Raw genomic sequence first — 27478 nt, forward strand, 5'->3', positions numbered from 1 at the left:
GAAAGTGTTCCTGTGTTTGGTTGTGGATAGGAACACAGCTATTTTCAATAGCTGTATAATATTTGAATTATTTAAAAGTTATCTTTAAAGTCTCTTCGTGTGCGTTTTGAAGGAACGGCAAGATTAAAAGTAACTTAAATTAGGAGCCAGAAGAAGTTGAAGAAGGGGGAGTCTTACCAGGCTGCAAATTCCCTTGAGGCATTTTCCAGTGCAAGTTATTTTATTTAAGTAAAGTTTGCAATACTATTATCAAACCAACATAAAACACTTTTCTCCTCATTGTCTTACATGCTGCAGTTACAAATGCAAACAACAATCACTGAGCTCATTTTGTAGGAACTTAGCATATATGTAGCTTTGGAATCTGTGTAAGGGGAAAAGCTGACCCTTTGTTTTACTATCGTGGACAATAAATCATAACCAGTTGCAGTATTTGTAACACGGTAGCTATTTCCTGTCAGGATATGGAAACAGAGAATACTACAAAATAGCTTCCCCATTCTGCTTACCAAGCAAGAATAATACATGCCTGGATTCACACTGATAAGGGTTAGCTCTGAGCACTCCTTGTGGGCTAGGGGATTGCAGGCACTGGCAAAGTGGAAGAACAAGTCTCCAGTGCAAAACTGGTTAAGCAGCCTCATAGAATGTTTCCCTGGAAGAGTCAGGCTCAGTATCTACAACTGTAGATTAACTGCTCCTTAAACCTATGTGGACTCTGGCTCTTTAATTTCAACATCCAGGGCAGTATTTGCTCTTGACTGCCTGTGAGAGAGCTTTTACAAAGTTTGACGGCTCCCAGGCATGTAAAAAGTGCTTTTAGTTGTTCCCATTTCCACTAGGCCAGAAACTTGGTTTTGTATCACTGTTCCTGCAGTGATGGTTGGCTGAGAGCTAATTTGAAGTATTTGGAAATCATGAACTGACCTAAAAGTACTCCTCTTCTGGTGTTCAGAGGCTGTGGTGGCTGATACTCTGGCGGCTTCTCCATGGCCTCAGAAAGAAATGTATGGAGGTATAGAGCTTCTTTCTTGAATCTAGGTACACAGTTGTTGCAATACATGTGATAAAATTACAGAACCGAAGAAGTGTATTTTTGGATATATTCCTTGTGTGGAAGGAAGTAAATTGTACTGAGATTGTGTTTTTTAACACTTTTTACAGTTTAATTGTCACACCTGAGACTTGTTGCTGTCTGCGTTAATACTATACAAAGTCATAATTCCAGTAATAGAAATATAGGACTAAATTCATTTTTCCCTGTATATTTTAACCATTGTTAGATAAATATTGGATTGACTTCTAATTTTTGACATCAGAAAATAAAGGAAAGGATCAAGACAACTGTTTAAGCTGCTAAGACATAAAGCAATTAGATAAAATGAATACAACCCATCTGTGTTGTAATAGTAATAGTTGATGTGATGGACAATTAGGATGATATTGCTTGGCACAAAGCAAATAGCAAAGATGGTAAGGATTAAAAGACTGACTTTAACATACCAGAACCATTCATGAGTCTTGAGTGTTCGTATAATTGAGACATAGCAGAAAATGATAGTTGCAAGAGGTATCAAAAACCCAAATATAGCTAAAGAAACATAGTAGTAGAACTGAAAGGAAGATATCGTTTCACAGGCATTGTGCACATCATGGCAGGTGTAAATGCCCAGTTGCTTCACATAATAGCTTTGCTGCATGACGCAAAGTGGGAGCATGTACAAGAAGACAATGGTCCACACGGCAGCGCACGCTGCAATGGCGTAGGCGCGCTTGGGAAGGCTCTTGTAGGTGAAAGGGTGAACGATGGCCATGTAGCGGCTGATGCTGATGCACGTGAGCAGCAGGATGGAGCAGTACATGTTGCCATAAAACACCGCTGTGGTAGTTCGGCACATCATTTCCCCAAATACCCAGTTGTTCCCATTGATGTGGTATGCTATTTTGAAGGGTAGCATGATGCAAAAGAGCAGATCTGAAACAGCCAAGTTTGTGTAGAGGATGGCAGTGCACACGGAGCGGATCCTAAACAATAGCATCCACAAAGTGATGGCATTAGATGGCACACCCAATAAAACAGCACTGAGGTAGACGGCAGGTATTAGCTTGGTGCTCAGAGAACTGGTCAGGTATTCCAGTGTGGTGTTGTTCACTTCTGTTAAAGTGGAGTCGTTTGACTTTTTTGAGGTGCATTTTTTTTCTCCGATATGAATGGTGGTTGTTTCCCCTTCTATAGCATAAGGGGGGATATAATCATAGTCTCTTGCTGAAATTCCACGGAAAGTCTTAATAAGAGACACAGTTTTAATTGCAGAGCCATTCTGTGAAAATTCTGAACCTTAAAAACACCAAAAATTGTTAAAAACTACAAACTACTAGATTAGCAATATAATTCACCTTCAGGTACAGAGAGAGGAAGGTAAACATCTCCGTGTGAAAAGCAATATATTTTTAAAAGATTTGGTGACACTCTCCTTTGCTTTGAGTGTTCATATCAAATGTACTGAGAACAGTATTCACTTGTCATTTCACACCCAATGTTGAAAATATATTGTTAACTTAGTGCTAAGCTGATCTTTCTGTGGTTTTGCATGTTTTCAGTAATCTTTGGTGAAAAAATATCAGACTCTTCTGTAATGTTTATGACCTGTGGAGGGTTTTTCCTCCGAAGTAGTAATGTTGTTAATTCTTCATATAAGCAGCAGCCTTGGTTTATGCTTGATCAGAATTTCCAAAGCAAACAGCATTTCCATCCTTGTCACTTCACGTATGAAATGCATGACTGCAAAAGATGCAAAAAGCACTGTCTTGTCTAACACAGGCTAAAACTTTCAAACTAAAAAACTGAAATATCTTCAATTTTTTGGGTCTCACATATCAAATTAATGTTATTCTTCAGCTTCTGACTAAAGCAAACCAAATCTTTTGAACTTCTTGTGCCTGAGCAAGGGCAATTAGTATTGAGAACTGACAACATATGCTTGGGCTGGTACTAGGTGTAATTTACTGGTAAGTGAATAAAACTTTTCAAGAAGCAGGAAAATTTTCAGTGCGTAAATATTGTTAGCGTGTGGGCAAAACCAATAATACCACTTTTATTAAAGCCTGTTCTTCAGTCTTTAGTAGAGGACTTTGTAGAGACATTGATGTTTCCATATGAAGCGCAAATGTGCCCAAAATGCTTTCTTAAACCCATGTGTTTTAAAATAACTTTGCAGAGTAAACAGCTGTGTAAGTAAAATTGTTTTCAGCTGTGTTTAATGCAAAAAGATTGTAAAGCTTAGAGCATGCGTCATGAAATTGGAATTCAGAAGCAAACTGAAACTTGGATGAAAACCTGTGTACTTTTTTTTACCTTTCCATATTTGAACAAAATATGGAAAATGGTTTTATCAATGCTCACTGGCAGATTTATGGTACAATATTTTGAAATCATAATTAGTAGGCTCCGTTCCTTTTAATATTACTTTTGACATTTAATCCAGAAAATTAGTTTTAACAGCTCTTTACATCATATATGTGCACACATAGGCATGTATAAATATAGTGTGTGTATACATATATGATTTGAAAACAGCTTTAATTCTAGAGAGAAAAAAGAGACTTATGATTTAATCATTTCCTTTAGTTATTTTTATCACAATGGTTAACTGAGCATTTCCTTCTAGTAACACCATCTGTGAAGCTGTAAAACAAAACACTGCAGATTCAAAATTATCATATCACTACAGAAATACTAGCTAAAAGATGTGTCTTCAGTAACTGCAGTGATTTTTTTTATTCCCTTAAATAAAATTCTTTCTAGAAAATAACTGGGGGGATGTAAAGCATCACTGAAATGAAAGAATAAAAATCTGTTTTAAATGAGACTTCCTAGAGTACAGTTTTCTATAATGTTACAGGTGCAACCTACTTTGGGTTTGTAGCTTCCAAAGAGACAACATAATCAAAAAACTCATGTTGTTGACTAAAATATGGAATAGATACAGAAAGGAGGACTCACCTGTTGTGCAAAGACTGGAAGTAAGAGAGAGCAGTCCAGTGAAAAACAGTATCTTCATTGTAGTGTGTGAAATCCAGCAAGCCAAACAATGGTACTGCCCTAGTTCATCTTGAGAGGTGTTTTGTGGGGAATTTTTTTCCCCTCTGTAAGTGACTAAAGAATGATTGATCTGTCCTGCAGAAGCATCCTGTAAGCATGAGGTTTATGGTAAGGAGCTAATTTGCTCTTTGTCTACTACAGCAAGAGGGTGTGACGTATCCAAATATGCACACATGACTCAGTTTCAGCCTCTGCCCAACACAGAGATAAAATTGCTTTACAGCAGCAGTTTAACTCCTAATTTACCATGAACCTGAAGCTTATGTGCAGGGTTCTACTGAAATTTGTACATACAGAGATTTGGGGTAAAAAGGTGTTTTCTGGAAAAATCAAAGGGTGTGTTCAGTAAATCCTCAAGGGTCTCATCTAGAGAACAAAATGTCACATAGCTGAACTCTGTACCCTTCTCCAGGAAGAAGACAGGCTTGGAGATATGTGATGATCTCAGTTTAGCAAAGGCAAAGGTGGAAAGAAGCCACACATACTAACACGCCTTAAAAAAACTGTGTTCTGCTTTGCCTTTTACCTCCCTACCCACTGTTAGCTGTCTGCTTCCTTCGATCTAGCTACTGGCTCCACTCAGACAGTTCCCACTGCTCCACAGCCTGCAGCCTCTAAAACCTTTTCCCTATTTTCGTCTGCTGTTTTGCTTATCCCTTCCTTTTTCTCTGCCTGTTTTTGGTTTGTTTGGTTTTTGGTTTTGGTTTGTTTTTTTTCTCTCTCCTCTCCCTTCCTTGAATGGCAAATAACACAATGGCTTGTTTCAGCAGGTAAAATTAGACCAAGTCTTGGTCTGTCTTCCAACTGGTTGTGAGGCTCAGCATAAACTGTACTTGGCCGCAGAGAAGTATTTGTGTCTGTTCTTGTATTTGATGTGTAAATGCTTGTTACTAGATAAGGAATTCTTTTCAGTTTCTCAATCCTCTTTTCAAAATTGTCAACTGTAGTTCGGGAATTTATTATATGCTCTCTCAAGTGTTAACTGTAACTCTCGGTAGAAAAATGTGCGGTCCACTGTCCTGTGATTATCTGGCACTACTTGATGTCATTTATATATTCTGCTACCTTGTTTATACATAAGATACAAACTGAAGAGCATGTCTCTAGGGTTTTTTACCCTGGTTTTTCTTGGTAATTTCTGTGGATATGAGATTTATTGGATTTTTGGCCTGGAGATAAAACCAGAGGTATTCATTGCAAAGCTGGTTCTTTGTCCACGGTGTTTTAGTTTGGCTGGGATTTTTTCCTGAAATATTTGTGTATATCCTAGATCTTTATCAACTGATACATTAATTTCTCTCATCGTTAGTCTATTTTAGACCTGGCACCTCTATTTCCTCTTTTGCATGAATTTTCCCCCCTCCTATTGGATTAGATTTTAAATGCTACTTTAGCTCTGAAACCCTATTTTGTCTGCTGAAGTGTTGGTTCACCTGTGAACTTGGGCAGGAGGGTTTGTTAGCTGGGATGTAGAGCCCAGTTTCCTGCACTTTCTGTTTTAACTTGGTTTTAATGTCATGCACTGTTAGCCTGTAAGAAGAGTATTGCCTGCTCTGCTGCTTTGGAAATGTTTGCCATTTGAGCTAAGTCTTCATTACTAAACCTAAGTTGTCTTTCTATGTCAGTTTTCACTGTTATTTTCTAATGTAATGTGTACTCAGGTATACACAGGGATCCTTTCCAAATAAGGGATTTTGAAAGAAAGCCAACTTCCTGCAATCTTCTGCTATGTTCTCTCTATGCTGCTATCATGGTGCTGCCTGAGAATGTATGGGTTTATGTGACATTCAGACTACTTTGCCTGCATATCATGGAAATTAAAATGTTTCTATCTTTGTCAGAATTTTTACTGATCTTTAGCAGGATGAATTCTATGTCAGCAGAGCCAGTACAGCACATTCTTCAGAGGAGCTCTAAGGTTTTGCAGATAAAAACTGAGATTTAAATAAATTCTTCTATTCTTCTATACATCAAAATTTTCAGAGCATTGTATTTGAACAGGAGCTTGTTCAAGTGAGTAAATAGAATAGGAACATGTTTCATTGCTGATTTTAAGCAGTCAAATTCTTTTTAGTGTCCAGGTGCTTTGCAAGTGGAGATTGTATGTTAGAGCTGTATCAGTATGTTCAGACAACTCTTCTTATAATTCAGTTTTTTCAAGGCTTTTTTCTATCCTTTTTTCCAGGAATCCCAAGATGAATCAGCACTTCTGTGGCTGGATGAAATACAAAGAGGAATCATTGATGGCAATAACAACATAAAAGAAGCAGCAATCGGTAAGTATTAATCTGTGTCTGCATTGCTCTTGTTTTTCTTAGTCTTGAGAGATTGAAATTGGTAATTTACTTTTTCCACTTCAGGGAAGGATGGAAGACCTTTAAATACATGAAAAGAAATGAATGCATGTTCTTTGTTTTACTGAAATTGGGATGATTTAGAACTACAGGGGTGGTGTTAGTTTTATCTAAAGTGGTAATCTTTAAGGCTTGGATAACAATTCAGAGGATTTGGTTATACAGACTAACATCATGACCAAGATTTCTAGTGTCAGTGTATCTTCACGTAGCTCCTGAAACATCTGAATGAGACTGGATATGCTGTTCAGGAGCTTATTTTTCTTATGACTAAAATCTTGATGCATAATTTAAAAGCAAATATGTGTTTACAAATTTGCTTATTCATATTTCTTTATATTGTCTTTTATGAAGTGCTAACAAAAATTAGGAACATATTACCTTAAGTGTAAAAAGAGCACTCATTTGTTTGGGGTGAAGTACATGCTCTTCTAATCTGAAAGGAAGAGGAAAAATGCTGAGGCTTATCCTGTCAGGGTATTGTATATTGAATCCACTCAACACCTTCTGTCAAAGTGTATTTATTATTATACAATATAATAAACTTTGGCAAGTAATGCAGATGAGTAGCTGGGTATATGGGGCACACTGGAGAGCATGGTGGGATGCCTGCCTGTTCCTGCCTAGGGCCAGCACAGACCAGCGAGGCACTGGGTGTTGGTTAGCCTTCTGCTTGACTTGGCTTTGGGTGAGTCAGTGTCGCCTTCTTTTGCACCTTAGGAGCTTGTGAATACAATTGCTGAAGTCAGTGCATTCCTGCAGCACTGTGCTCAGCTGTCCTTGGTGCAGTGTGGCAGCCTGTGCACTTATAGGCATGTCAGTAGTTAGTGCTTGGGAAGTTGTGGGTGGAAGAAAAGAAACACAGCTAGCTATTATTAAATAGCTATCCCTGCTATATAAATGGATACTAAATAGAGCATTGCATTTTGCATTACTATTACTTTAGAATTGATTTAAACAATTAATACAGTCTTCATGTAACAAGTCAGTTACACTGAAAATAGTTGAAATATTTATGTAGGTCACACATCCATAGTTGAAAGCACCTGACTTGTGTTTTCTGAGACAGGATCTCACACACACACACACACACACATTGTCTCAATCGAGCTCTTGTACTGAGGAGTACTGATACCTTCTTTCATGGACAAAACCAGCTTCCTATCAATGCCCCCCAGAGCCATGAGGAAACATCTGAGTGCATGGAGGGGAAGGAAATGCGTAGCTTATAAACAGATGTGAGTTAAACCTAAAGAGCAATTTGAAAACATCCTCATTTGTGTTCACTGGTGTAAAAGCGTTAAGAATATATATCATAAACAGCCTGCAGAAGTTAGCACAGCATAATTCATATACCAATACCACACAGTGTTGCTAATGATAAGCCACTGCTTCATCTACCACCTAGTTGTTGTAGTAAAATCTGTTCATATAATCTGTGTTGGTAGCACCTGCACAGTTTTTCACAATCAAAGATGCTCAGTGGAACTGTTTTAACATGTCACATGTAGAAAAAAACCCTGCTAATCTCCTGTACTCTGCCCTCTGGGTTGAAAGGAAGCACTGTCAGCACAGAACATTCTTCAGAAAAGCTCTAAGGTTTTGCAGCTAAAGCCTGAGATTTAAAATTTCCCCATGGCACAGAACCTGATACTTCCTGTAACAAATGCATCCTGTCTCAGGAAGTTTGCATATTGTGTTGACATAGTCTAAACTGAAAGTTCAGCTTGATCACAACTTGGAAATGAACTTTTACTTGATCTATCACAGAGGTATTATTTTTGAAAGGCAAACAACTTCAAACCTTTTGCAAGGCAGTCAAAAAATTGCTTTTCAGTAAAGAAACTATTTTTGAGATTGCTGAGGTAATGGCAATAAAATGGCAGTAAAATAAGAGAAGGTACTGACAGCTCTGCTGAAACAGTCTTGATCACTTCCAAACTAATTTTTATGCCTTATAAAAATATTAAATACTACAGTCTTAAAATTTTAAAAGACTTTTACAGTTTTCCTTGTCAGTAAAGGGCTATATGCTGTATCTTTATTTAGGAAGAAGTGTTCAGTAAATGCTGGTGCATTTCCTAATTCTTTGCAGTGCTTCCTGTATGATTTGCATCACCTTACTTCAATTCTTGAATCAGTTCAACCATTGTACTTATCTAAGTGGAGGACAAAATGTAATTGGCCAAGTATCAGAAATAGACTTGAATACCAACTTTAGTCTTACACAGGAAGAGTCTGTCTGTCATGGGAGATTCCAAGTTATAGGAAAAAGCTGATCATTGGCCTTGTTGAGAGTTCAGGCTTATCACACCAGACAACTGTAGCGTTGTATATCACAGCTGTTTGAAGGGAGAATGGGTGTAGAAAAGAGGCCTTCACAGGGTTGATCTGGTACTGGCATCTTAACTGCTACAGAAGCAGACTGGACCTGACAATTCTTCTGCAGCTAAGGATGGCTAATCTCCATTTATCTTATAATTTTCTAGGATCTATGTGGCCCTGCTCTAGAGCAACAGCCACAGTATTAATTTTAATTGCTAGCACTTAAACAGAAAGGAATAATTTTCTGCTGAAATGAGTGTTTTCCCTAGCTTCTCAGTTTTCCCTGCTTTCTCGCTGCTGACCAGATGCCTGGGCATCACAATGTCACAGCAGTGGTAGAAAGACACCTCCAGTCTCACAGGGAGCACATGTATGCTTGGCAGGGTCTGTTTCAAAGCACAGAAAAATAGCAGGATGCTATCTGATAGAAATTCAGACGACGGTGATGTGGTGGTGTACCTCCACTTTGTTTCTCAGCTGGCTGACAGTGTATTTTTAGGTTAATGAGTTAATGTCTAGCCAAAGCTACCCATTCCACCTTAGTCTGACTACCAATAAAGACAAACTGTTTCTCTAAGTGAAATACTCTTCTGCTTGCTTAGTGTTGTGGGGTGACTCCTGTATGTAGGCTTTTGACACTAAGCACCTTCTGGGTCAGGTCTGTGTAGTGATCTGGATAGACACAAGATAAGGAAAAGTGTTTCGTGCTGCAGCATGAAGTGCAGCTATGGAGTGCAAAGGTAGCCAGATTCACTTAAGCCAGTATATAATGTGTATATTCTAGACATGTCTATTCACTTGTTCCCCTCAGCATGGATCTTGAATTTAGCTGTGAATGAACACCTTTAAAGACTAAAGCAGCCTAAACATCTAGCATGTAAGGAACTTTGAAGTCGCATGTGCTCCCACAATGCTGTCGGGTGTGGTGAAATCAGTTTCTTCGGTGATGGTGGGACTTGCACTAAGCAAGAGATGCTTAGGGAGTCTTGAATTAGAATATGGCTAATGTTGTATAACCTCAAGGTTTACATATGCTTCACCTCTCAGGGTGCTTTTATGTGCCCTGGAAGAAAAAGCTCCATCTCTGGCAAATTCAAGGGCATGAATTTCCTTTAAAAAGCTCCTGAGGGTGAGTTCAAGAAAGGGTTGCTTCAGGATGCTGACTAGGTTGCTGCAAGAATTTATTCAAGGCTATCAGTTTTAATTCACATTTTTTTTACAGTAAAAGTGAATGTTAAGGTTTACACCTTGTAACTGAATTATTTTGTGTACCTCTAGAAGGCTCCCAAGTGATCAGCAGATGATGGCCTGTTTGTTAGGGCAGGCTGAATGGGGGGGACTTGCCATCCTCAACTCCTGCCCTACTTGTAATCTGGTGTGTCACTTGTTGGGGAGCAGCTCTGCCCTCTAGACTGCTCTCACTTGCACTGTGGCTGCTTCCCAGTCGGGGTGGAGCACATGCTTTCTACCTAACACGCTTGATGTTCTCCAAAATACTTGTCCTTACAAGCACGAAGGAGGCTGCAAATGGGTAAAGCACTGAATTGCTGTGTATGTCTCGCTGTCTGTGTGTGCCAGCCTTAGAAGTCCATTTTCAAAGTTGCTGGAGGCTAGAGTTATGGGTACATTAAGTATAAGACACTTAATTTTCTACATCATTATATTACCCTAGTGGCTGCTGGAATATCAGCAATTAACAAGAGCTTGGAGAAGGGTGATTTACAGCCAATCCTGATGATACTTCAGTCCAAGTTTGGATTACAAGTCACTCCTGAGTGTGCTGAAGCCTACTTCAGGAATCTCTCTGAAGCCAAGAACCTCAAAAATACAGAAGGTAAAAACCTTCCTGAATAGGACAGTTCCATGTGTCCATATCACTGGGGCAACCAGAAAGCTAGAACAGAAAACTTACCTAAAATCACTCTAAATTGAGGAAGATAGATGCAGGTTTTTAACCTTTTAACAAATGTTATACTTTTCCAAGTGATTTTTACATGATGTTGAACTGTTGCACACATCATTCAAATCATAGTACATGCTGAGAAACAAGTCTAGTGATTTCCAGAGCCTAGCTAAGACTTTCTAGAATCTCAACATAGCCTCTGATTGAATTTAGGGCAGCTTCTCTGCAACTGTCAATAGACTAGTCCATCCTCTCAGAAAACCATATTACTCTCTAATAGCATTTTATTTTTCCTATTAGCAGATGCAGAGATGCACAATTCAGCCTTACAGGTTACTGCCAAAGATCAAGCCAGGCTCTGACATTGTCCACAGCCCATTTATAGTCCCTGTGCATTGCCAGAGCAGCGGTCATCAGTAAAAGCTGTGGCTAGAATCTGCCCTTAGGAAGATGATGGAATGTTTTGTCACATTAGAGCTGCAAAAGCTGGTCATAGCTAACAGCAGCCAAAGTTAGCTAACAGTTTAAATAAATACTGCCAATATAATACACTTTCTTACAGTAGATGGGCATATTTCATTCCACAACATGAGTATTTTGAGGGCATTTTGCACAACTGACCTTACCAGCTTTATCTTGGGGCCTGTACTGGGACGAAGTTGTGATGATATTTTTGGTCTGTGTTTGGCCTTAGCCACCTGCAGTAGTTTATAGTTCTCCCTGCCAAGTTCACTGATAAAACAGTGAATTTGTCCTTGGAGGGAGAACTTCTGTATAAACTGTTTTAATTGGTCTTTTGTGATTGGCTAATGTCTCATCAAGGGCATTGGGAGGAGAAAGTGATGATGAAGTGAGGAAGGCTCGCCCCCAGACTCAGTTAAGAAAGACCCCCAAGACACACTGTGCATGCGTGGGGGGATTTCCAAAGTTCTCACACATGCGCAGAAGAGGTGTACTTACATAGCCAGGAGGTGGGACTGAGGGCCTCTGGCTGGGCAGTGCTGGCCACACCTGGGAGGTTGTGGTCACTCAGTTAATTGTATAAAAGTAGATAGTGCTTTCTTGGAGGGGAGCTAACTTCACACCAAGAACAACGTTGCCTTTTGGCGGGGACACCTGCCAGTTTTGTGAAGTTACTGACTCTCCAAAGACGCAGCTTCTGCTATGGGTAGTTATAGACATGCTAGGTCGGTAAGATAACTTTATGGGCAACAGCTGGGTAACTGGGGCTTATTTCTCTCCTCCTTCCTCCCTTTTGGGTTCGTTTGTTTTGTTGACCACCCTCTTGGTAATAAATCTTGGTTTTTGTTAAACTTTCAATGGTGTCGTGGTTTCAAGCTTTAGTATATCCTCAAACCTCTCCCTAATACATGGCCTTTTGTCCACACGGATATGAGGCTTTTCCTGCCTGCTGCCTGTCAGGATAAAGCTTTGTTTACCAAAGCACTAAAAAAGAAAATGATATGGATATAGGAAATGTCCTGTGTGAGGTAAGTGTCAGTAAGTCCATCATTTGGACAGAAGACAAGAGCAACATTTTTTTATAAACAGTCTCAGTTCCACTTAAATGAGTGATGATGGAAGACATAGCACACAGTGTTTCAGGAGTACTAACTTGGCACATGGCAGTTTGGAGAGGCTGGCAGTGGATCTGTACCAACCTCATAGCCGCTTCACTAACCTTATAGTTGCTTCATTCTAGAGGAATCACCCTAATCTATCTAACAGGGTATTTTGAAAATCCTTACTACAAACTGGGCCAAGATATATAGTGATTCTGCATGTAAAATGGCTTCATAGCAAATGCAGGGAGATGAAATGGGTAGGGAGAGCTGTAATTTATCAGTGAAACATGGCACAAATGTGTACTAATGGTGTGTACTGCTTTTAGGTTCTAATGAAAGTCCATGGATTAAACTTGTAATGAAAAGCATGTATGATTACTGCTACAATGTGGAAACTGAGGAAGGTACCTGTGACACCCCTGAAGGAGTTGTACCAAAAACTTCATGGTTAACTGGTGAAGAAATCCAGGTAGGTAGCTGAAACATTTGCTTTTGTTGCAAATGCAACATAAACACTTGAGGGAAAGAGACATGGCAATATTGAGAGGCTATGGTGGGTGACACTGAAGATCACTTTATCAGTATCTGCTTCTGGCAAGTGCAGCAACTTAAGTCTAAACAGTGATAGCACAGTCTCCTGTCTGCTATCTGGCAATGATTTAGGGACTTCCTGACTGGAAGTTACAGCATTTATTCCTTTTAATGGCCACCAGCAGACACCAATGGAGGGAAGTTTGATTGCTTCCATATTCTTTTATACTGTCTGGATTTTGCACTGGCCTTTGCCTATGGCAAGGAATTTTATGATGTATTTGGTTGCAGGTGGAACCACCATTTTCTGTTTAAATCTAATCCTCTGACAGCATTTTTGTATCTCCAAATTCAGTAGGATGAGCATGCTACTTAAACTCCCTTATTATAGAGATTTTGTGTTAGTGTGTAATATAACTTACAACAAAGTAGATCACACGAGCTTCTGAGCAATTTGTTCTTCTTTGATTCTGATGCAGCTCATCTAAGTTACAGGCATAATCCTCTACACAACCAACTCAAGTCACAGTATATGTCCTTCTGAAATTCTGAATGCAGCAGTACTTGAACATGCTTCTCAACAGAGAACTCACTGATTGAATTAGTATTTCTAGATGTATGACTTGTACAAAATACTTTTAAATATTGGGAAAGCAGAACTCTCCTAAAATATAACAAATACTCTCTTAAAATAGCATATTTATTTGAATAACTGAAGCTCGAAAGCAGTTCAGTTACCCTTCATATACAGCTCAGTGGTAGCAAAGTAGCTCTTTCTTCTTACTGAATAAAATCTAGGGGCAAATCAGAGGGACTTGGATAGGGTGAATATAAGCTGTAGAGGTGGAGAGAACACAGATCAAATTCCAGGATGGTTTTGCCTTGAGGGTTTTTTTTGCTTTTAAATGATCTTTTTCCATGATCTCTTAACAGAAAATTGTTGGGCAAGTTACAGCAGATTACAATCGAGAGCAGCTGTGGCTTGCTAATGAAAATCTGATTGTTCGGCTGCAAGCCCAAGCAAGGGGATTCTTAGTCAGAAGAAACTATCAGGAAAGAAAAGCATATCTTCAAAAGCAGGAACCATCTGCCATCAAAATACAGGTATTGTTCTAGAACGAGAAGGTATTATGGTTTGGGCAGCTTTCTGCATGTAACAGGTAATGTGGCTGATTACTACTGACAAAATTCTCAAATAGATCTGTCTCCCTGTTTTCATTAGCAGCAATTTAAATTCTACATCTGTAAATATATGTTCTTTCATATAAAAAAGATACAGTTTTAAAAGAATGGGTCATATCCACCTCCAGTGTAAGTTACTCAGGAGAAGCCCAGAAACACACAGCCCTGGCTTTGTTCTGACGTGCTCAGATCTTTTTGTGGTACACCTAACTACGCTCAGTACAAGACCAGAAGATATTTGTTAAGTATTGAAGCAAAAATTCCTTGGCAAAGCATGACTTAAGAAATACCTTCCTCTCTAGACTATCCCCAGTTGGAAGTGGTTTGCCTCTACTCCATGAAGTCATAGATGGGTACAGAGTGGCAGCTGTCCCCGTGTTCTCTGGCAGTATTTCTAGGATGTTTCCATTTTGCTGAACCCAAAAAGGAGTATAAAGGAAATTTTCTGTAGGGTGTAAACATTGACAGATGCATGCACACTGGTTTTAAATGATGAAATAGCCAGCTCCTATTAGGATCAATTTATTCCAGTCTTGAAAAAAAAAAAAATCAAACACATGATCACCACCACCACCCAATCCTCAACAAAAAAAAAGGGGGAGAAATATACAACTGATTTTTTTAATCTACAGTAAATTTAATTATTCCTTATGACAAATATCTTTACCACCAGTAGTTGTTATTGGGATTGTTATGTTATTTTCATTTTCTGGCATCAGTTTCTGCCTGTTGCCTCTTGTCCTACAGCTCAGCACCACCAAGAAGAGGCTGGCTTCATCTTCTTGGCAACCTCCCTTCAAATACTTGTATACACTGGTGAGGTCTCCTCTCAGTTGTCTCTTCTTGAGGCTGAAGAGGCCCAGCTCCCTCAGCCCTTCCTCGTAAGAAAGATGCTCCCATCCCCTTATCATCTTTGTAGCCCTCCACTGGACCTGCTCCAGAAGCTCCATGGCTTTCTTGTCCTGAGGAGCCCAGAACTGGACACAAGACTCCAAATGTGGGCTCACCAGGGCTGAGTAGAGGGGCAGGATCAGCTCCCTTGACCTGCCAGCAATGCTCTTCCTAATGCCCCTCAGAGATATCATGGGCCTTCTTGGCCCACTGCTGGCTCATGGACACCTTGTTGTCTACCAGGACGCCTTGTTGCCTGTGTTGAGTTTCAGACTGTTCTTCTCTGCCCATCTCTCCAACCTGTCGAGGTCCTTCTGAGGGGCAGCACAGCCCTCTGGGGTATCAGCCACTCCCCCCAGCTTTGTGTCATCAGTGAACTTGCTGAGGAGGCATCTGTCCCCTCATCCAAGTCATGGGTGAACAAGTTAAACAATACTGGGCCCAGCATTGAACCTTGGAGGACACCACTAGTGACAGGCCTCCAACTAGACCCCGTGCCACTGATTACGACCCCCTGGGATCTGCTGCTCAGCCAGTTCTCAATCCGCCTCACTGTCCACTCATCCAGCCCACAGTTCCTGAGTTTGCCTATGAGGATGTTGTGAGAGACAGTGTTAAAAGCCATGCTGAAGTTGAGGTAGACAATACCCACTGCTCTCCCCTCTCAGATAGTGATTTCGTCATAGAAGGCAATCAGGTTGATCAAGCATGACTTCTCTTTAGTGAATCCATTCTGACTATTCCTGATCACGTTCTTATCATCCACATGGCCTCCAGATTGAGGCACTCCAGCACTATTCCAGGGATGGAAGCTGAGGCTGAGTAATGGGCAACAGCTGGCAGTCTTCCCTATGCGGGACGAAGCCAGTGACTGGGATGCTAAGAATGTGAGTGTACCGGTGATAAGACTAAGGACAACTTCAGGGGAGTAAAGGAAATGGCATTGGACAACAAAGTGTGCTGAGGTTGGTCAAAATTAACATGAAATGTATCACATCACCTTAAAAAGTAGAGGCAAGCTTGCTTACATCTCAGTCATCTTTTTATCACAATGGCACTTTTTCTCTACAAGGTAAACACTGATAATGATTTTAGTGTATATACGTAGATTTTAATAAATATTAGTTTCTTACTAGTGATAATGGTTTCCTGCTTTCTATTAAATAGGCTTTCTGGAAAGGATTCAAACAAAGGAAAAGCTATGTTGACAGATTAAAGATGCTTCAAGGCAATGTTGCTGCTATTGTTAAGGTAAGATCCCAGTGTGTTTTTGGGGCCCCAACACATTTCATCCCTTGGCTTAGTCCTCTATCACCACCTGGGATTCAGAGACCAGTAGCACAAGTTGGAGGGTTTCCAGAAATCTGCATGGTGCTGAAAGTTGTCTAACTGACATCTTAAGCAAACTGCTTCTTGAAAGTTCTGTTGGACTTCTATCTCCTAGCTGAACTTGAGGGGCAATTAATAGAGATTTCCTTATATTTCTTTTTCCATACTAAATTAGAAAACATTTGAGATGATAGGGTGTTATTTCCCTAAAAGCTGTGAAATTTAACTCTCTGGAAAGTGTTCAGTTTTCTGAGATGCTAATGGGTCATTGTAATGATTAGATTGTAGATCATGGATGGAATATCGTGAGAGGATCTCCTGTTCCTGAGAGAGACTAGTTTAGAACCGAGAGCTGAGATTTGAAGGCAGAAATTACTTCCAAAGCTAATGCTACAAACAGGTGGTAGAACCTTGAACTCAATTTGCTATTTCAGTGGGAACCCCTTAATCTGGACACTGGCCAGTAGGACCCTGGTGTTACAGTCATCTATGGCCACAAGCATGCCAGAACAGCATGCCTATAGGAGTAGACATTCAGAAGCAAATTTAAAACACACACACAGGTTTGTGCAGTGTCCTTTAAGTTTTTATTTAATTTTCAGATTCAGTCATGGGTCAAAATGTGGCTAGCAAGGAGAGCTTACCAGAAACGTCTGCAATACTTCAAAGATCATGTAAGTCCTTTTTCTCCATTTTGAACATGAAGCAATGAAATAGGGAAATATGACTGCACAAGCAGTTTTTGGCAACTCAAGAAACAGAATGCAGGTGTTGCAGTATGTTTCTGAGCAGAAGTGTGTCATAACTAGATCCTTTTGCCTAATCTCGGTGCCTTTCAGAATGACCAAATTGTGAAGATACAAGCATTTCTCAGAGCAAACAAAGCCAGGGAGGATTACAGAACACTAAGTAAGTGGTAACAGTTAAATATTTTATGTTTGGGGACAAGTATGTTACTGTGTTCAGTCTTTTTTTTTTTTTAACTGTCACATGGGATTTCTCAGTCTCCTATTCAACTTCAAAAGCAGGAGCAAGTGTTTGTAGACCAATTGTTCTACAGCTGAAACTATTCTGCATAGCTATACTTACTATAAAGTATGACAAAAATATTGCTCACTGGCATAAATGTCTCTCTGCAGTTCAGAATTTTTCTGCATAGTGATCAGTTTCCTGAGGGTTTTAGGGGTGTTCATTATTATGTCAACTAACAAGTCTATTTTCTTCAACTACAGTCGGTGCTGAAAATCCACCCTTGACTGTTCTGCGCAAATTTGCCTACCTCTTGGACCAAAGTGACCTAGACTTTCAAGAAGAACTAGAAGTAACAAGGTTAAGGGAAGAAGTGGTTACAAAAATTCGATCCAGTCAACAGTTGGAGAAGGATTTGAACTTAATGGATATAAAGATTGGATTGCTTGTGAAAAACAGAATCACTCTTCAGGTCAGCAGGCTCTGTTCAGACTCCCTTGGTAGCATGCACTGAGCACTTCTACATACTAAGAGAGCTCAGGGTCACACAAGCTCAGCACAGTTGAGGCTGGAAGGGACCTCTGGAGTTTATCTAGTCCAACCCCCCTGCTCAAGCAGGAGCACCTAGAACAGGTTGACCAGGACCATGTCCAGATGGCTTTTGAATATCTCCAACAACGGATACTCCACAACCTCTCTAAGCAACCTGTGCCAGTGCTCAGGAGCTCAATTGGTTAAAATATTCCTAGTAAATTAAGCACTTTCTTCACTTGTTTCTGTCTTGTGCTAGATGTTGTTCTGGTGTCCCAAGTTGCATGTCACTGTGTTTTGCTAGTTGTGGACAATACTAACTACTTGGCAGATTTAAAATCTTTTATATCTTTTCTGTGGTAGAACAGAGTAGACTTCTGATCATATTGAAAAGCTTGTTCAATGTTAATTAATCATGAATGAGTCTGTATAGGAGATCAGATCCCCATACAGGCATTGTTGGCAAGCCATACTGGTGACAAGAAAAAGATGTTTAGGAGACTGGTAAGTGACTAGAGCAGCAAAATATACAAAGTTGCTAATTAGGGCCCTTGGAGTAATACCACATTTAACATGGTTTGGGAAACATTCATTTTTCCAATTTGCCTGTTTTGTGAATATATAATCTAGATTATCATCTGTCTGCAGGATGTGGTACTGCACAGTAAGAAACTTAACAAGAAGAGCAAAAGTCAGCTGGAGGAGATGGTTATGGTAGACAAACAGGGTATCAAAGGTTTGAGTAAAGAAAGAAGAAAAAAACTAGAGGCTTATCAACATTTGTTCTACCTTCTACAGGTAAATTTTAATGCAAAAATTAATATGGCAGCAAATTGCTAAAGAAAAACTAGAAATCTACTGCTTGTTTAGTTTTAATGACTGTAGTAGTGATTATGAAAATATTTCCAAATAATTTGCAGACTGCAGCAAACACTATGATCAACTTCTAATATTTCCTGTAATCGAGCAAATCCTTGCTGTCTTTAGAACATGCAACAAATATGGCTGCTTTTTGATTGAGTATAACTTTGGTCTGTGCTGAAGTTAAAGAGAAATGTTTTCCTCCATATATCTTTTAGTCCGTGTAAATTACTGTAACTATTACCGTGCATTATATGCGGTGGAAAGGAAGTTGTCTGCAATGTAGCTGACAGCATATAATGTATCTGTTCTTGTGCTCTTTTTATCTCACCTCACTGACATTTTTCTAGAAGAATTTTAGATTCTCCCAGGGCAGATGCCCTCCAACTCTAAAGCAGACATGTAGTATGCTATGTTTTCTTCATAGATAGTCATTGCCATTTGGTAAAATATCAGTCATTGGATACATAGGCTTGATGCACAGTGGTACTATCCACACACTGTAAATAAAATCCTTAATGGTGCTTCTCACAGATCTCTGATTGTGCAGTATTCAGTGTTTCTTATGCATTAGGATTTGGAGAAAAGTAAAACCTGCATGGAAAAGTGAAATATATGAGAGTCAACATAAGTGCTTTTGGTATGAACAGAAACATTGAAAGCTGCCCCTCAAGTGGGGGTAGTTTGTCCTGACAATAGTATGCAAGCCATTTGTTTGTTTTGTAGACTAATCCCACGTATCTGGCAAAGCTGATTTTCCAGATGCCACAAAACAAATCAACCAAGTTTATGGATACAGTCATCTTCACTTTATACAACTATGCCTCCAATCAACGAGAAGAATATCTGCTTCTCAAACTCTTCAAAACTGCTTTAGAAGAGGAAATAAAGTATGTGCACTCATAAGAAAGCTTTAGTTAGTTTGTGTTGTAGACAGTTCAATGAATGTTTCATGCCTAAAAGAAATCAGTGGTTAATCTTTAAATCACCATAAAATTGCATACATATTTTTTATTATTAGAGAAGTGTGTTTTCTAAGTAAGTTATTCTTAAAGTCAAGTGATTGCCAATTAAGAAACAAAATCTTTCTATGGTGGACCATATTCTTGTATGAAAAAATGGCTTGAAAAAAGATGCTAAGGCTTCTTTGGTATTTAAGGGTGGAGAAAGTATTTTCATTCTTTATGTAAATTTATGCTCTGTAAGTAAAGATTAGTGGCTTATCCTGAAACAATAAAATATTATTTTATGCCCTTAACAGATATTTGCTGAACAGGCATTTGGGTCCGAATTAGAGATATATAGCTGCCATTAACTAAGCTGTGTTCCCAGAACATTGCTACAATACACACAGAATTCAGGTGGTAGTTTCTATAACCTTGTTTTATATAAAAGCCTTAAGAAACAGACTGTATAAACAGGTTTCATCATAGAAATAGGATAATTTTAAAAGTGTGGGGCTTGAAAATACGGGCAACTGCATACATAATTCAGAGCTGAGAACTATTCTGTTCCTGATACAGCTCTAAGGTAGACCAGATTCAGGATATCGTTACTGGAAACCCCACTGTCATTAAGATGGTCGTCAGCTTCAATCGAGGTGCTCGCGGACAGAACACTCTGCGCCAGCTCCTGGCTCCGGTGGTGAAGGAGATCATGGATGACAAGTCCCTCATAATCAACACTAGTCCGGTGGATGTTTACAAGTCATGGGTAAACCAGCTAGAAATGCAGACTGGTGAGGCCAGGTGAGCGAGAAAGCCGGACATCTTGTACAATATACATAAATCCCTCAGTTCTGCTTTCCCGTTCTTTCTCTGACAAATTGTACTCATGCCCATACATCCCTTCCTCATCTTCTTGCAGCATAGTGAGAGATTTTTAGGAGAGGTTCTTGAAAAACAGGTACTTTAACTTGTTCTGAGCAACAAAGGCATCACTTTCCTTGTCAGGACCTTCCAAGGACAATTACTTAATCTTTAGAAGTGTAATAGACTATGCCATGGAATGATTTATAGTATTTTTCTCAGGTTGTATAACATCATGTTAGTAGTGTCCCAGATTTTTTATGAGCTATGCTGGAATTGGGATGTGGAGATGCATGCCTTATGTTCGTACTTTCCTTTTTTAATTAAAGGAAGGTACATGATGACACATACCACCACCTAAGCAAACTTCTTACTTCCAAAAAAGGAAGCTAATGCATCTGAGACTTTTGTTACTTAACCAGCTTCAGCTGTTTTTGTGTCTGACTTCCGTTTTGTTCACTGATGGCCCTTATGAAGAAAATAAAAGAAAGCATTTTACTCTCAAATGCATTTAGTCTCATTTAATATCTGTTCATTTGCTTTGCAGCAAATTGCCATATGATGTAACCACAGAACAAGCACTGACACACACAGAAGTGGTCAACAAACTGGAATCATCGATTCAGAGTTTGCGAGCAGTAACTGACAAAGTTCTCACATCCATATTCTCTTCTCTCAATATGATGCCGTAAGTGCTGAGTTAGGACTCTCCAAGCTGCAGTTCATGTGCACAGTGAAGCTTCACTTGAAACTCTGTGATGGAGATCCTTTACAATCTTTTCTATGCTTTCAAAGGCTTGTGATATGTGTCTCTCAAATGACTTCCCCAGCAGAGGGAGTGGTTTCTCAACCTCTACTTTGCTTTAGCAGCCTGGTGAATCTCTCCCTGTACTTGAAACTTTTTGTATTTTCCATTATCAACTCATTCTGTGTTTCAAGGGACTGGGCAAAAAGCCAATAACTAAAGCTGACTAGAATGTTTTGTGTTTCATCTAAGCCTTTCTCAATATTTTTCCTTTTCATCTGTTCTACATGTAGTTATGGAATGAGATACATAGCCAAAGTTCTGAAAAGCTCGCTCCATGAGAAATTCCCGGATGCAACAGAAGACGAACTATTAAAGGTAGACTTCTAAGGGCAAGCCAGCAGCTTGTTATTTTAATGCAAAGTGGATTTTTATTGACACTATGCATTTTAAAGAACTAAAAACACTAGGAACTGAAGGAATTTGGCACTCCTTATTGAGTTGCAAAGGGGTTGTGGAAGGGGAAAAGGGAACTGTTGTCACAAGCTAGGTCTGTTAATCTGGGTACTCAGTAATTCTTATGAAAGATAGTGCCCAACTTGTTTTGGAAAGTAACTGTATTTAGAAGGCTGGAGTTTATATGAATCATCTTGGGACTTAGGTTTATACTGAGGTCCTCACCATGAGCAATCCTTTCATTGAGAACACTGTAGTCTGTTCTTTTTTCCGCTCCCCTCACCTGAAGTTGTTACCATACTAAGAAATTGTAATTTAAATACAATGAGGAAGGTCCCTAAACTTCAAGTAGGTAATTACATTATACTTAAGATTCTTGTAAAAGTTGTATGAATGATATTTGGTACAGACTGAAAAGTAAGGTGTGCGTGATAAGGATGGTACTTTCCACTGGCCATTGCTACCCTAGCACAGCCATGGTGCCTCTTCAGAGGGCTTAGGGGAATTGCTCCATAAGCCTTCCAGTCAGCTGAGAGACTGACAACTCTCCCAAATTAGAACTTCATGCACTTCAGCAAAGACCCTTTAAATATATAAGTTGGAAGTTCTGCAGCTGACTACATGCAAGCTAAAGCAAATTGCAGAAAGAAAAGTCCTGCCTGTTTATGAGATCAGGAATTATTTGAAGTCACCATCTGCACAAGTTACTGTAGCATTGTTATAGAAATTGCAGGTTGGAAAATCTGTTCTCTAGCTTTCTAGGGCTGTGTTGCATTCCTCATGAGAAATAATAGGTCCATTATCTATGAATGCATTCAATGCTGTCAGTATCTGCAGCTCTTCAGAGGATGCGCCTCTGAAGCTGAACCTTGCAAAATATAGAGGAGTTGTTTAACTCCATGCTTTGCCGGCATCAAACAGAAATGTGGTTGTAAAAGCCCACATATGATGTTCACAGAGTTGTTGTAGGAGGCACAGCACATAAAAGGCCTTTCATTTTGCCACGTAGGTAACATGTCTTAAGGATTCTTCTAGCACCAGTTCATATGGTCTAATTTAGAAGTAGAAATGATTGATCATGTTTTATAAGATGTCATTACTTTATGTAAAGGGAAAATCTCTAATTTTTTTTTCTTTTAGATTGTCGGCAACCTTCTGTACTATCGCTACATGAACCCTGCCATTGTTGCTCCTGATGGTTTTGATATAATTGATATGACAGCTGGGGGCCAGATACACCCTGACCAGAGGAGGAACCTAGGCTGTGTGGCAAAAGTCCTCCAGCACGCTGCTTCTAACAAACTCTTTGAAGGAGAAAGTGAACATCTATCATCTATGAACACTTACCTCTCACAGACGTACCAGAAGTTCAGGTATGCAAAGCCCTCACAAACACCTACACAGTAAGAGCTCTCCTCTAGCATGGGTAAGGCAGGTGGACTCCTCGTTGATAGAATTTCTTGCTTAGAGTTAAAGATGTTGAGTGATCTGACAAAGCAAAATACTCGGTGATGAGGAAGCTGGAGCAGGAGTAACAGGTTGTATTTTTGCTTGAGCATTAATTTGAGATCATATCTCCTGCCTTGGTTGCAGGAAGGCTTCCTTACTGCAAACACTGACTGTGAGAACAGAGTGAGGTAATTCATTACCCAGCAGAAATAATGTCTGCTTTGAGTTAGAAGTACAGCTGAATCTTTTGTCTGAGGGAAAAACACTAACTTGTCAGGAAAAAGTTTGCAGGTTTTGTTTTTATTCTTTCATCTTTGCTGAGAGATTATATACAGATTTCATCCTTTTATCTTGCACAGTCATAAAAAACTGTGTGTTTTGCTACACTCTGGGACACAAGTTCTTTGGGATTATTGCCCATCTTTACGGTGATTGCTATTATTACTTTGAAGTATTGTTGAGTTTTGTGACAAACTTGCACTCAGAATTTCTGTCTTTAGTGTCTGCCCTTCATGAAACCAAATGCACTGTTCATATAATGGCTTTCCTTGAGATATTCCATGAATACAAACATATTTAGTAATTTTCTTTAATAAAGTATTTAAGGGCACGACATGAACATGAAGCAGCAATAGGGTAGAAAGTGTTATAGCAAAAATAAAAAATGCTAATGAAAGAGAAAGCCTACTCCAGTTGGCCCTTTGATCACTACAAAAGGAAGAATCCCCCTCCTAACTAAGCTACCTTTCTACAAAATTGAGTATCTGTATGCCTGCGCTCTGTACTTTAACTAAACCCTTCTTAAACACCAATAGTGGCTGCCCTCACCTGCCTGTTCCCCTTCTACTCAGCCAGCACCTGCAAGTGCAATATTAGCTATGTTAAAAACTACTAGGCCTGCCTAGATCTTTAACTGCATTTTGAACTTGTGCAGGAATTTGTCCAAACCTTCCTCAGTCTTTGAGATCATCTGCATCCACAACCTCTACCTGGAGATATCTTAAGAAGTTTGCTACCTGTTGGTTAAAATTAAAATTTTCCTGCAGTTTCATTGAATAACCCTCTGGCCATAATTTTTTGGATTTGATTAATGAATTCTGCAAGCATCTCACGCAACACCACTGTGATTTTGTACAACTTGATTTGTACTTCTCTTTTCCTCTCCAAACTGAGGAATCCCAATCCTTTCCCTTTTTCTTTTTTTTTTTTCTTTCTAATACTTTAAAGGTCCTCTGAACCTGAGACACGCATCCTCTTCAACACCACAGGGCTGGCACAATGAAAGCAGTATGGCTCCTGGAGCAACCCTGTAGGCACCATCCAAAAGCCTGTTTCTCCCAGCTACTCCAGTTCAGGTCCTCTCTTTGGAAAACAAAGTGGCCCTCTGATGGGAGGACCCTGCTGGTCCTTGGTTGTCTGTGCACATCCCTGAAGAAGTCAGTAACTTGGACAGACACCATTGTCATTTTAGAAGCAGGTCTCAGTTCCCCATACTCTGCATTTTTTCCTCTCAAGATTCTTATATTTATAACCAATACTGCATTTTCTGTCATTTTGAGCAGCTCACTTTCTGTGTAACAGCAATGTAAACATTTGTAGGCCAAATGGTAATTTTGTCCAGCTATTTCAAGTAATTTCTTCTCAGCACACCTCATACTACAAAGTGCCTTCATAAAATCAGAGGGTCTTTCTGTGGAAATCCTTTTATATCTTCTAGAGCATTAAATACAGACTTCTCTAAGTGCTTAATATTTACTAAGTTTTCATTCCTTGTTGAAAAAGGAGGAAAAAAATTACCTTTAAAACAGTCTTCCACCAGCTATCCAGGAAAGAGAACCCTTCATCATTTGCATTGATCTGTTGTCTTCAAAAGGTTCCTTGAAACAATGAGGGTAGATTGCAGTTTATAAGATAAATATAAATGTATGTCAAAGACTTGATTGTGGCTATTTTTATACTGGCTAAATAAAGTGAATTTATAAGGGACAATTATTAAAGTCTTTCTCATTTTCTCATAGGAATTTTTTTCAAGCAGCATGTGACGTTCCCGAACCAGAGGAGAAATTCAATATTGATGAATACTCAGACATGGTGACCCTTAGCAAACCTGTCATATATATCTCCATCGAAGAAATTATCAATACCCACTCAGTAAGTCACTGAAAATAGACTAGTCAACAGACTAAAGCATACAGATTATCAAATATTTTCTCTGAAGAAAGCCTAGTTTTCATTCTTCCTTTTGAGATAATTTCTTCACTTCATTTCTGAAATATTCTGAAATTGAGCATTAGATTGCATTTTTCCTGGAAAAAAACCCAACCAACTGCTTCCATGCAAAAGCAACAACCTGAGTAACAACTAGTATATAACATTTTTTTCTGATGGGAGAAGAACATTTATGTTCTAAACTTGTGTGATATTTCTAACATATTTAAAAATACTTTCCTGTCCCGGGTTAGAAAGTGAGACCAATTCGAAAAAGCTCCTTTGACTCTGGGAATAGAAATTGTATTTTTTGACTCTGGCATTCTGTAATATGATTTGAGGGAAGCAGATGAAAACATCTGATTCAGAAAGACTGAAGTTGTGGCATCATGCCAGTTCTTACCGTGGGTAAAGAACAGATGAACTGCAGTCTGTAGTATGACTCATTAGGGTGTAAGTTAAATGTTTACCACATGTTTCTCCTAAAGCTGGGTTATTACTATCTGTTTTCTGGCTTCAGTATGTCCCCTGTGTGTGTCCCCCCCCCAAACTGAAAAAAACCCCAACCAAAACAACACATACCCCTGAAAAAGCCCACAAAGAACTTCTCACAAATATTATCAGATACACTATGGAAAAGGTAGAATACTCAACTCACAGTAGACCACATTATAAGTTAGCTTTATCCAAGTGAAAACTTATAACCAAGTCTGCTAAAAACATGTTTTCTGAATTGACTTTGTCCCTGTTCTTTTAATTTTTTAAGGGATAGACCTGTGACTGCATGTTTATGATCAGTGGTTATATGTAAACACTAATCTTTATCAAATATTCTTTTTAGTGAGTCTCATGTCTAGCATAACGTCTATTACATGCAGCAGGTACTGCATAGACAGTTTATCACTTACAAAATATAGTCATTCACTGATACTGTTGTAAACTACTGTAATGGATACACAGAAAGTATGTATGCACCAACACTGTCTTCCTTCCTTTGTGTGTTAAGGAAATAGCACCAAAATGCCCTTTTGGGATTTTCATCCCTTACTCTCTGACTAATCTTTAACAATTAGGATTTTTGTTAGTCCTAATTGCAAATCTTATACTTCTGCTCAGCTGTGACATTCAGCATCAGTTCAGAGACAACTGCTGGAGCAGAACAGCAAGCTGTCTTACAGCAAGGGCAACTCTAAACTTGTAGTCCAGGATCAAGCATGATTCCCTGCCTTGGGAAGGTCCTTCATAATTCTGATTGTGCTAGGTCTGTGCTTTTCAGCATTTAGTTTCCAGGTTTATTTTCAAGTATAAGGATACCAGTAAAGTTTTTTCTAGATGATGACTTCATTTACATTTATTTATAGCTACTATTGGAACACCAGGATGCCATTGCCACTGAGACTAATGACCTGCTAAATGAATTGCTGGAAGGTCTGGGACCTGTTCCTGATATAGAGTCTTTCCTTGGTATGCTGTTTTTTTGTCTTTATGGGTAACTTCAATCTAGGGGCAGAATTAAACAGAGGCTTGACGTAAATACTCTTATGAGTCTCAGAGCAATAGCTTCTGATCCTTTATTTACTAGAGAATTCTTTACTGAACACTTATTGTAACATTGAGTTACAATAAGTAACTTACTATTAAGTAAACATGTTGGACCTTTTTCTAATTGCAGTAATGATGTAATTCAAAATCCAAAAATTAATAATGTTTTTAGCAAAACGATCCAGTTGTGCTTAAACTGCAGATAGGAAACAACTGATTTTTTTAACAATCTGATCTTAAGTTGGCTAGTGTTGGCTAGAAACTTACAAAAAGTGCATGGAGAATTCTAAAACCAGCTATTTTTTCTTTTGATACTTAGTTATTCAAATGACTTTTTAAAATCATGCAAATTTATTAGAAAGGAATGCATGTGACTGACATTTAATTTGAATTAATCGCAGAAAAATGTGAAATGTTTAGAAAATAGCTAGGAGTCATGGATAACACCAACTTCCAAGTGAATAGCCTGTTAACATAGCTGCTATTCTTTCACTTTTTCATTATCACTGCATGTTAGGACAAAGGATGTTGAACTGCTTGTAGCATTCTTTGAGAAGAAGATATGTAAGTATTTTGCACATCAATAGCCTGAAAAGCAAGGATTGGTGTCACTTTTAAAATATTGTAACTGGGTTTATAAATAGATAGCTTATGGTTTCAATCGTTCAATGTCCAAAAAAAGACTGCTGGGAGGAATATGTGGGCTATTTAATGAACTTAATATTTC

General features: G+C 39.0%; 2 protein-coding genes across 9 annotated transcripts in view; one reads left to right on the forward strand and one right to left on the reverse strand.

Moving 5' to 3' along the window:
* The window catches only part of IQGAP2 (IQ motif containing GTPase activating protein 2), a 133448-nt gene that overhangs the window by 93873 nt on the left and 12097 nt on the right, over window positions 1-27478 (forward strand). For all 8 annotated transcript variants that reach the window (XM_027671407.1, XM_027671409.1, XM_027671413.1 and 5 more), the window contains 16 exons: window positions 6288-6378; window positions 10454-10615; window positions 12576-12718; window positions 13714-13884; window positions 16021-16104; window positions 16785-16856; window positions 17022-17091; window positions 17415-17623; window positions 18331-18480; window positions 19270-19433; window positions 20067-20291; window positions 20899-21039; window positions 21390-21474; window positions 22693-22925; window positions 25020-25152; window positions 26571-26673. In XM_027671407.1, coding sequence (XP_027527208.1) covers window positions 6288-6378; window positions 10454-10615; window positions 12576-12718; window positions 13714-13884; window positions 16021-16104; window positions 16785-16856; window positions 17022-17091; window positions 17415-17623; window positions 18331-18480; window positions 19270-19433; window positions 20067-20291; window positions 20899-21039; window positions 21390-21474; window positions 22693-22925; window positions 25020-25152; window positions 26571-26673 — 2236 coding nt within the window. The remainder of the gene's footprint in view (window positions 1-6287; window positions 6379-10453; window positions 10616-12575; window positions 12719-13713; window positions 13885-16020; window positions 16105-16784; window positions 16857-17021; window positions 17092-17414; window positions 17624-18330; window positions 18481-19269; window positions 19434-20066; window positions 20292-20898; window positions 21040-21389; window positions 21475-22692; window positions 22926-25019; window positions 25153-26570; window positions 26674-27478) is intronic.
* Window positions 137-4515, reverse strand: F2RL2 (coagulation factor II thrombin receptor like 2). The gene is made up of 2 exons (XM_027671416.1): window positions 4004-4515; window positions 137-2338 (listed from the first exon to the last, which is right to left on the reverse strand). Exons 1-2 carry the CDS (start codon window positions 4059-4061, stop codon window positions 1251-1253), a joined length of 1146 nt encoding a protein of 381 aa, XP_027527217.1. The 5' UTR covers window positions 4062-4515; the 3' UTR covers window positions 137-1250.

Source organism: Neopelma chrysocephalum, unplaced genomic scaffold, assembly GCF_003984885.1.
Source record: "Neopelma chrysocephalum unplaced genomic scaffold, ASM398488v2 Primary Assembly neopelma1_97102, whole genome shotgun sequence".
NCBI classification, from domain to species: Eukaryota; Metazoa; Chordata; class Aves; order Passeriformes; family Pipridae; genus Neopelma; species Neopelma chrysocephalum.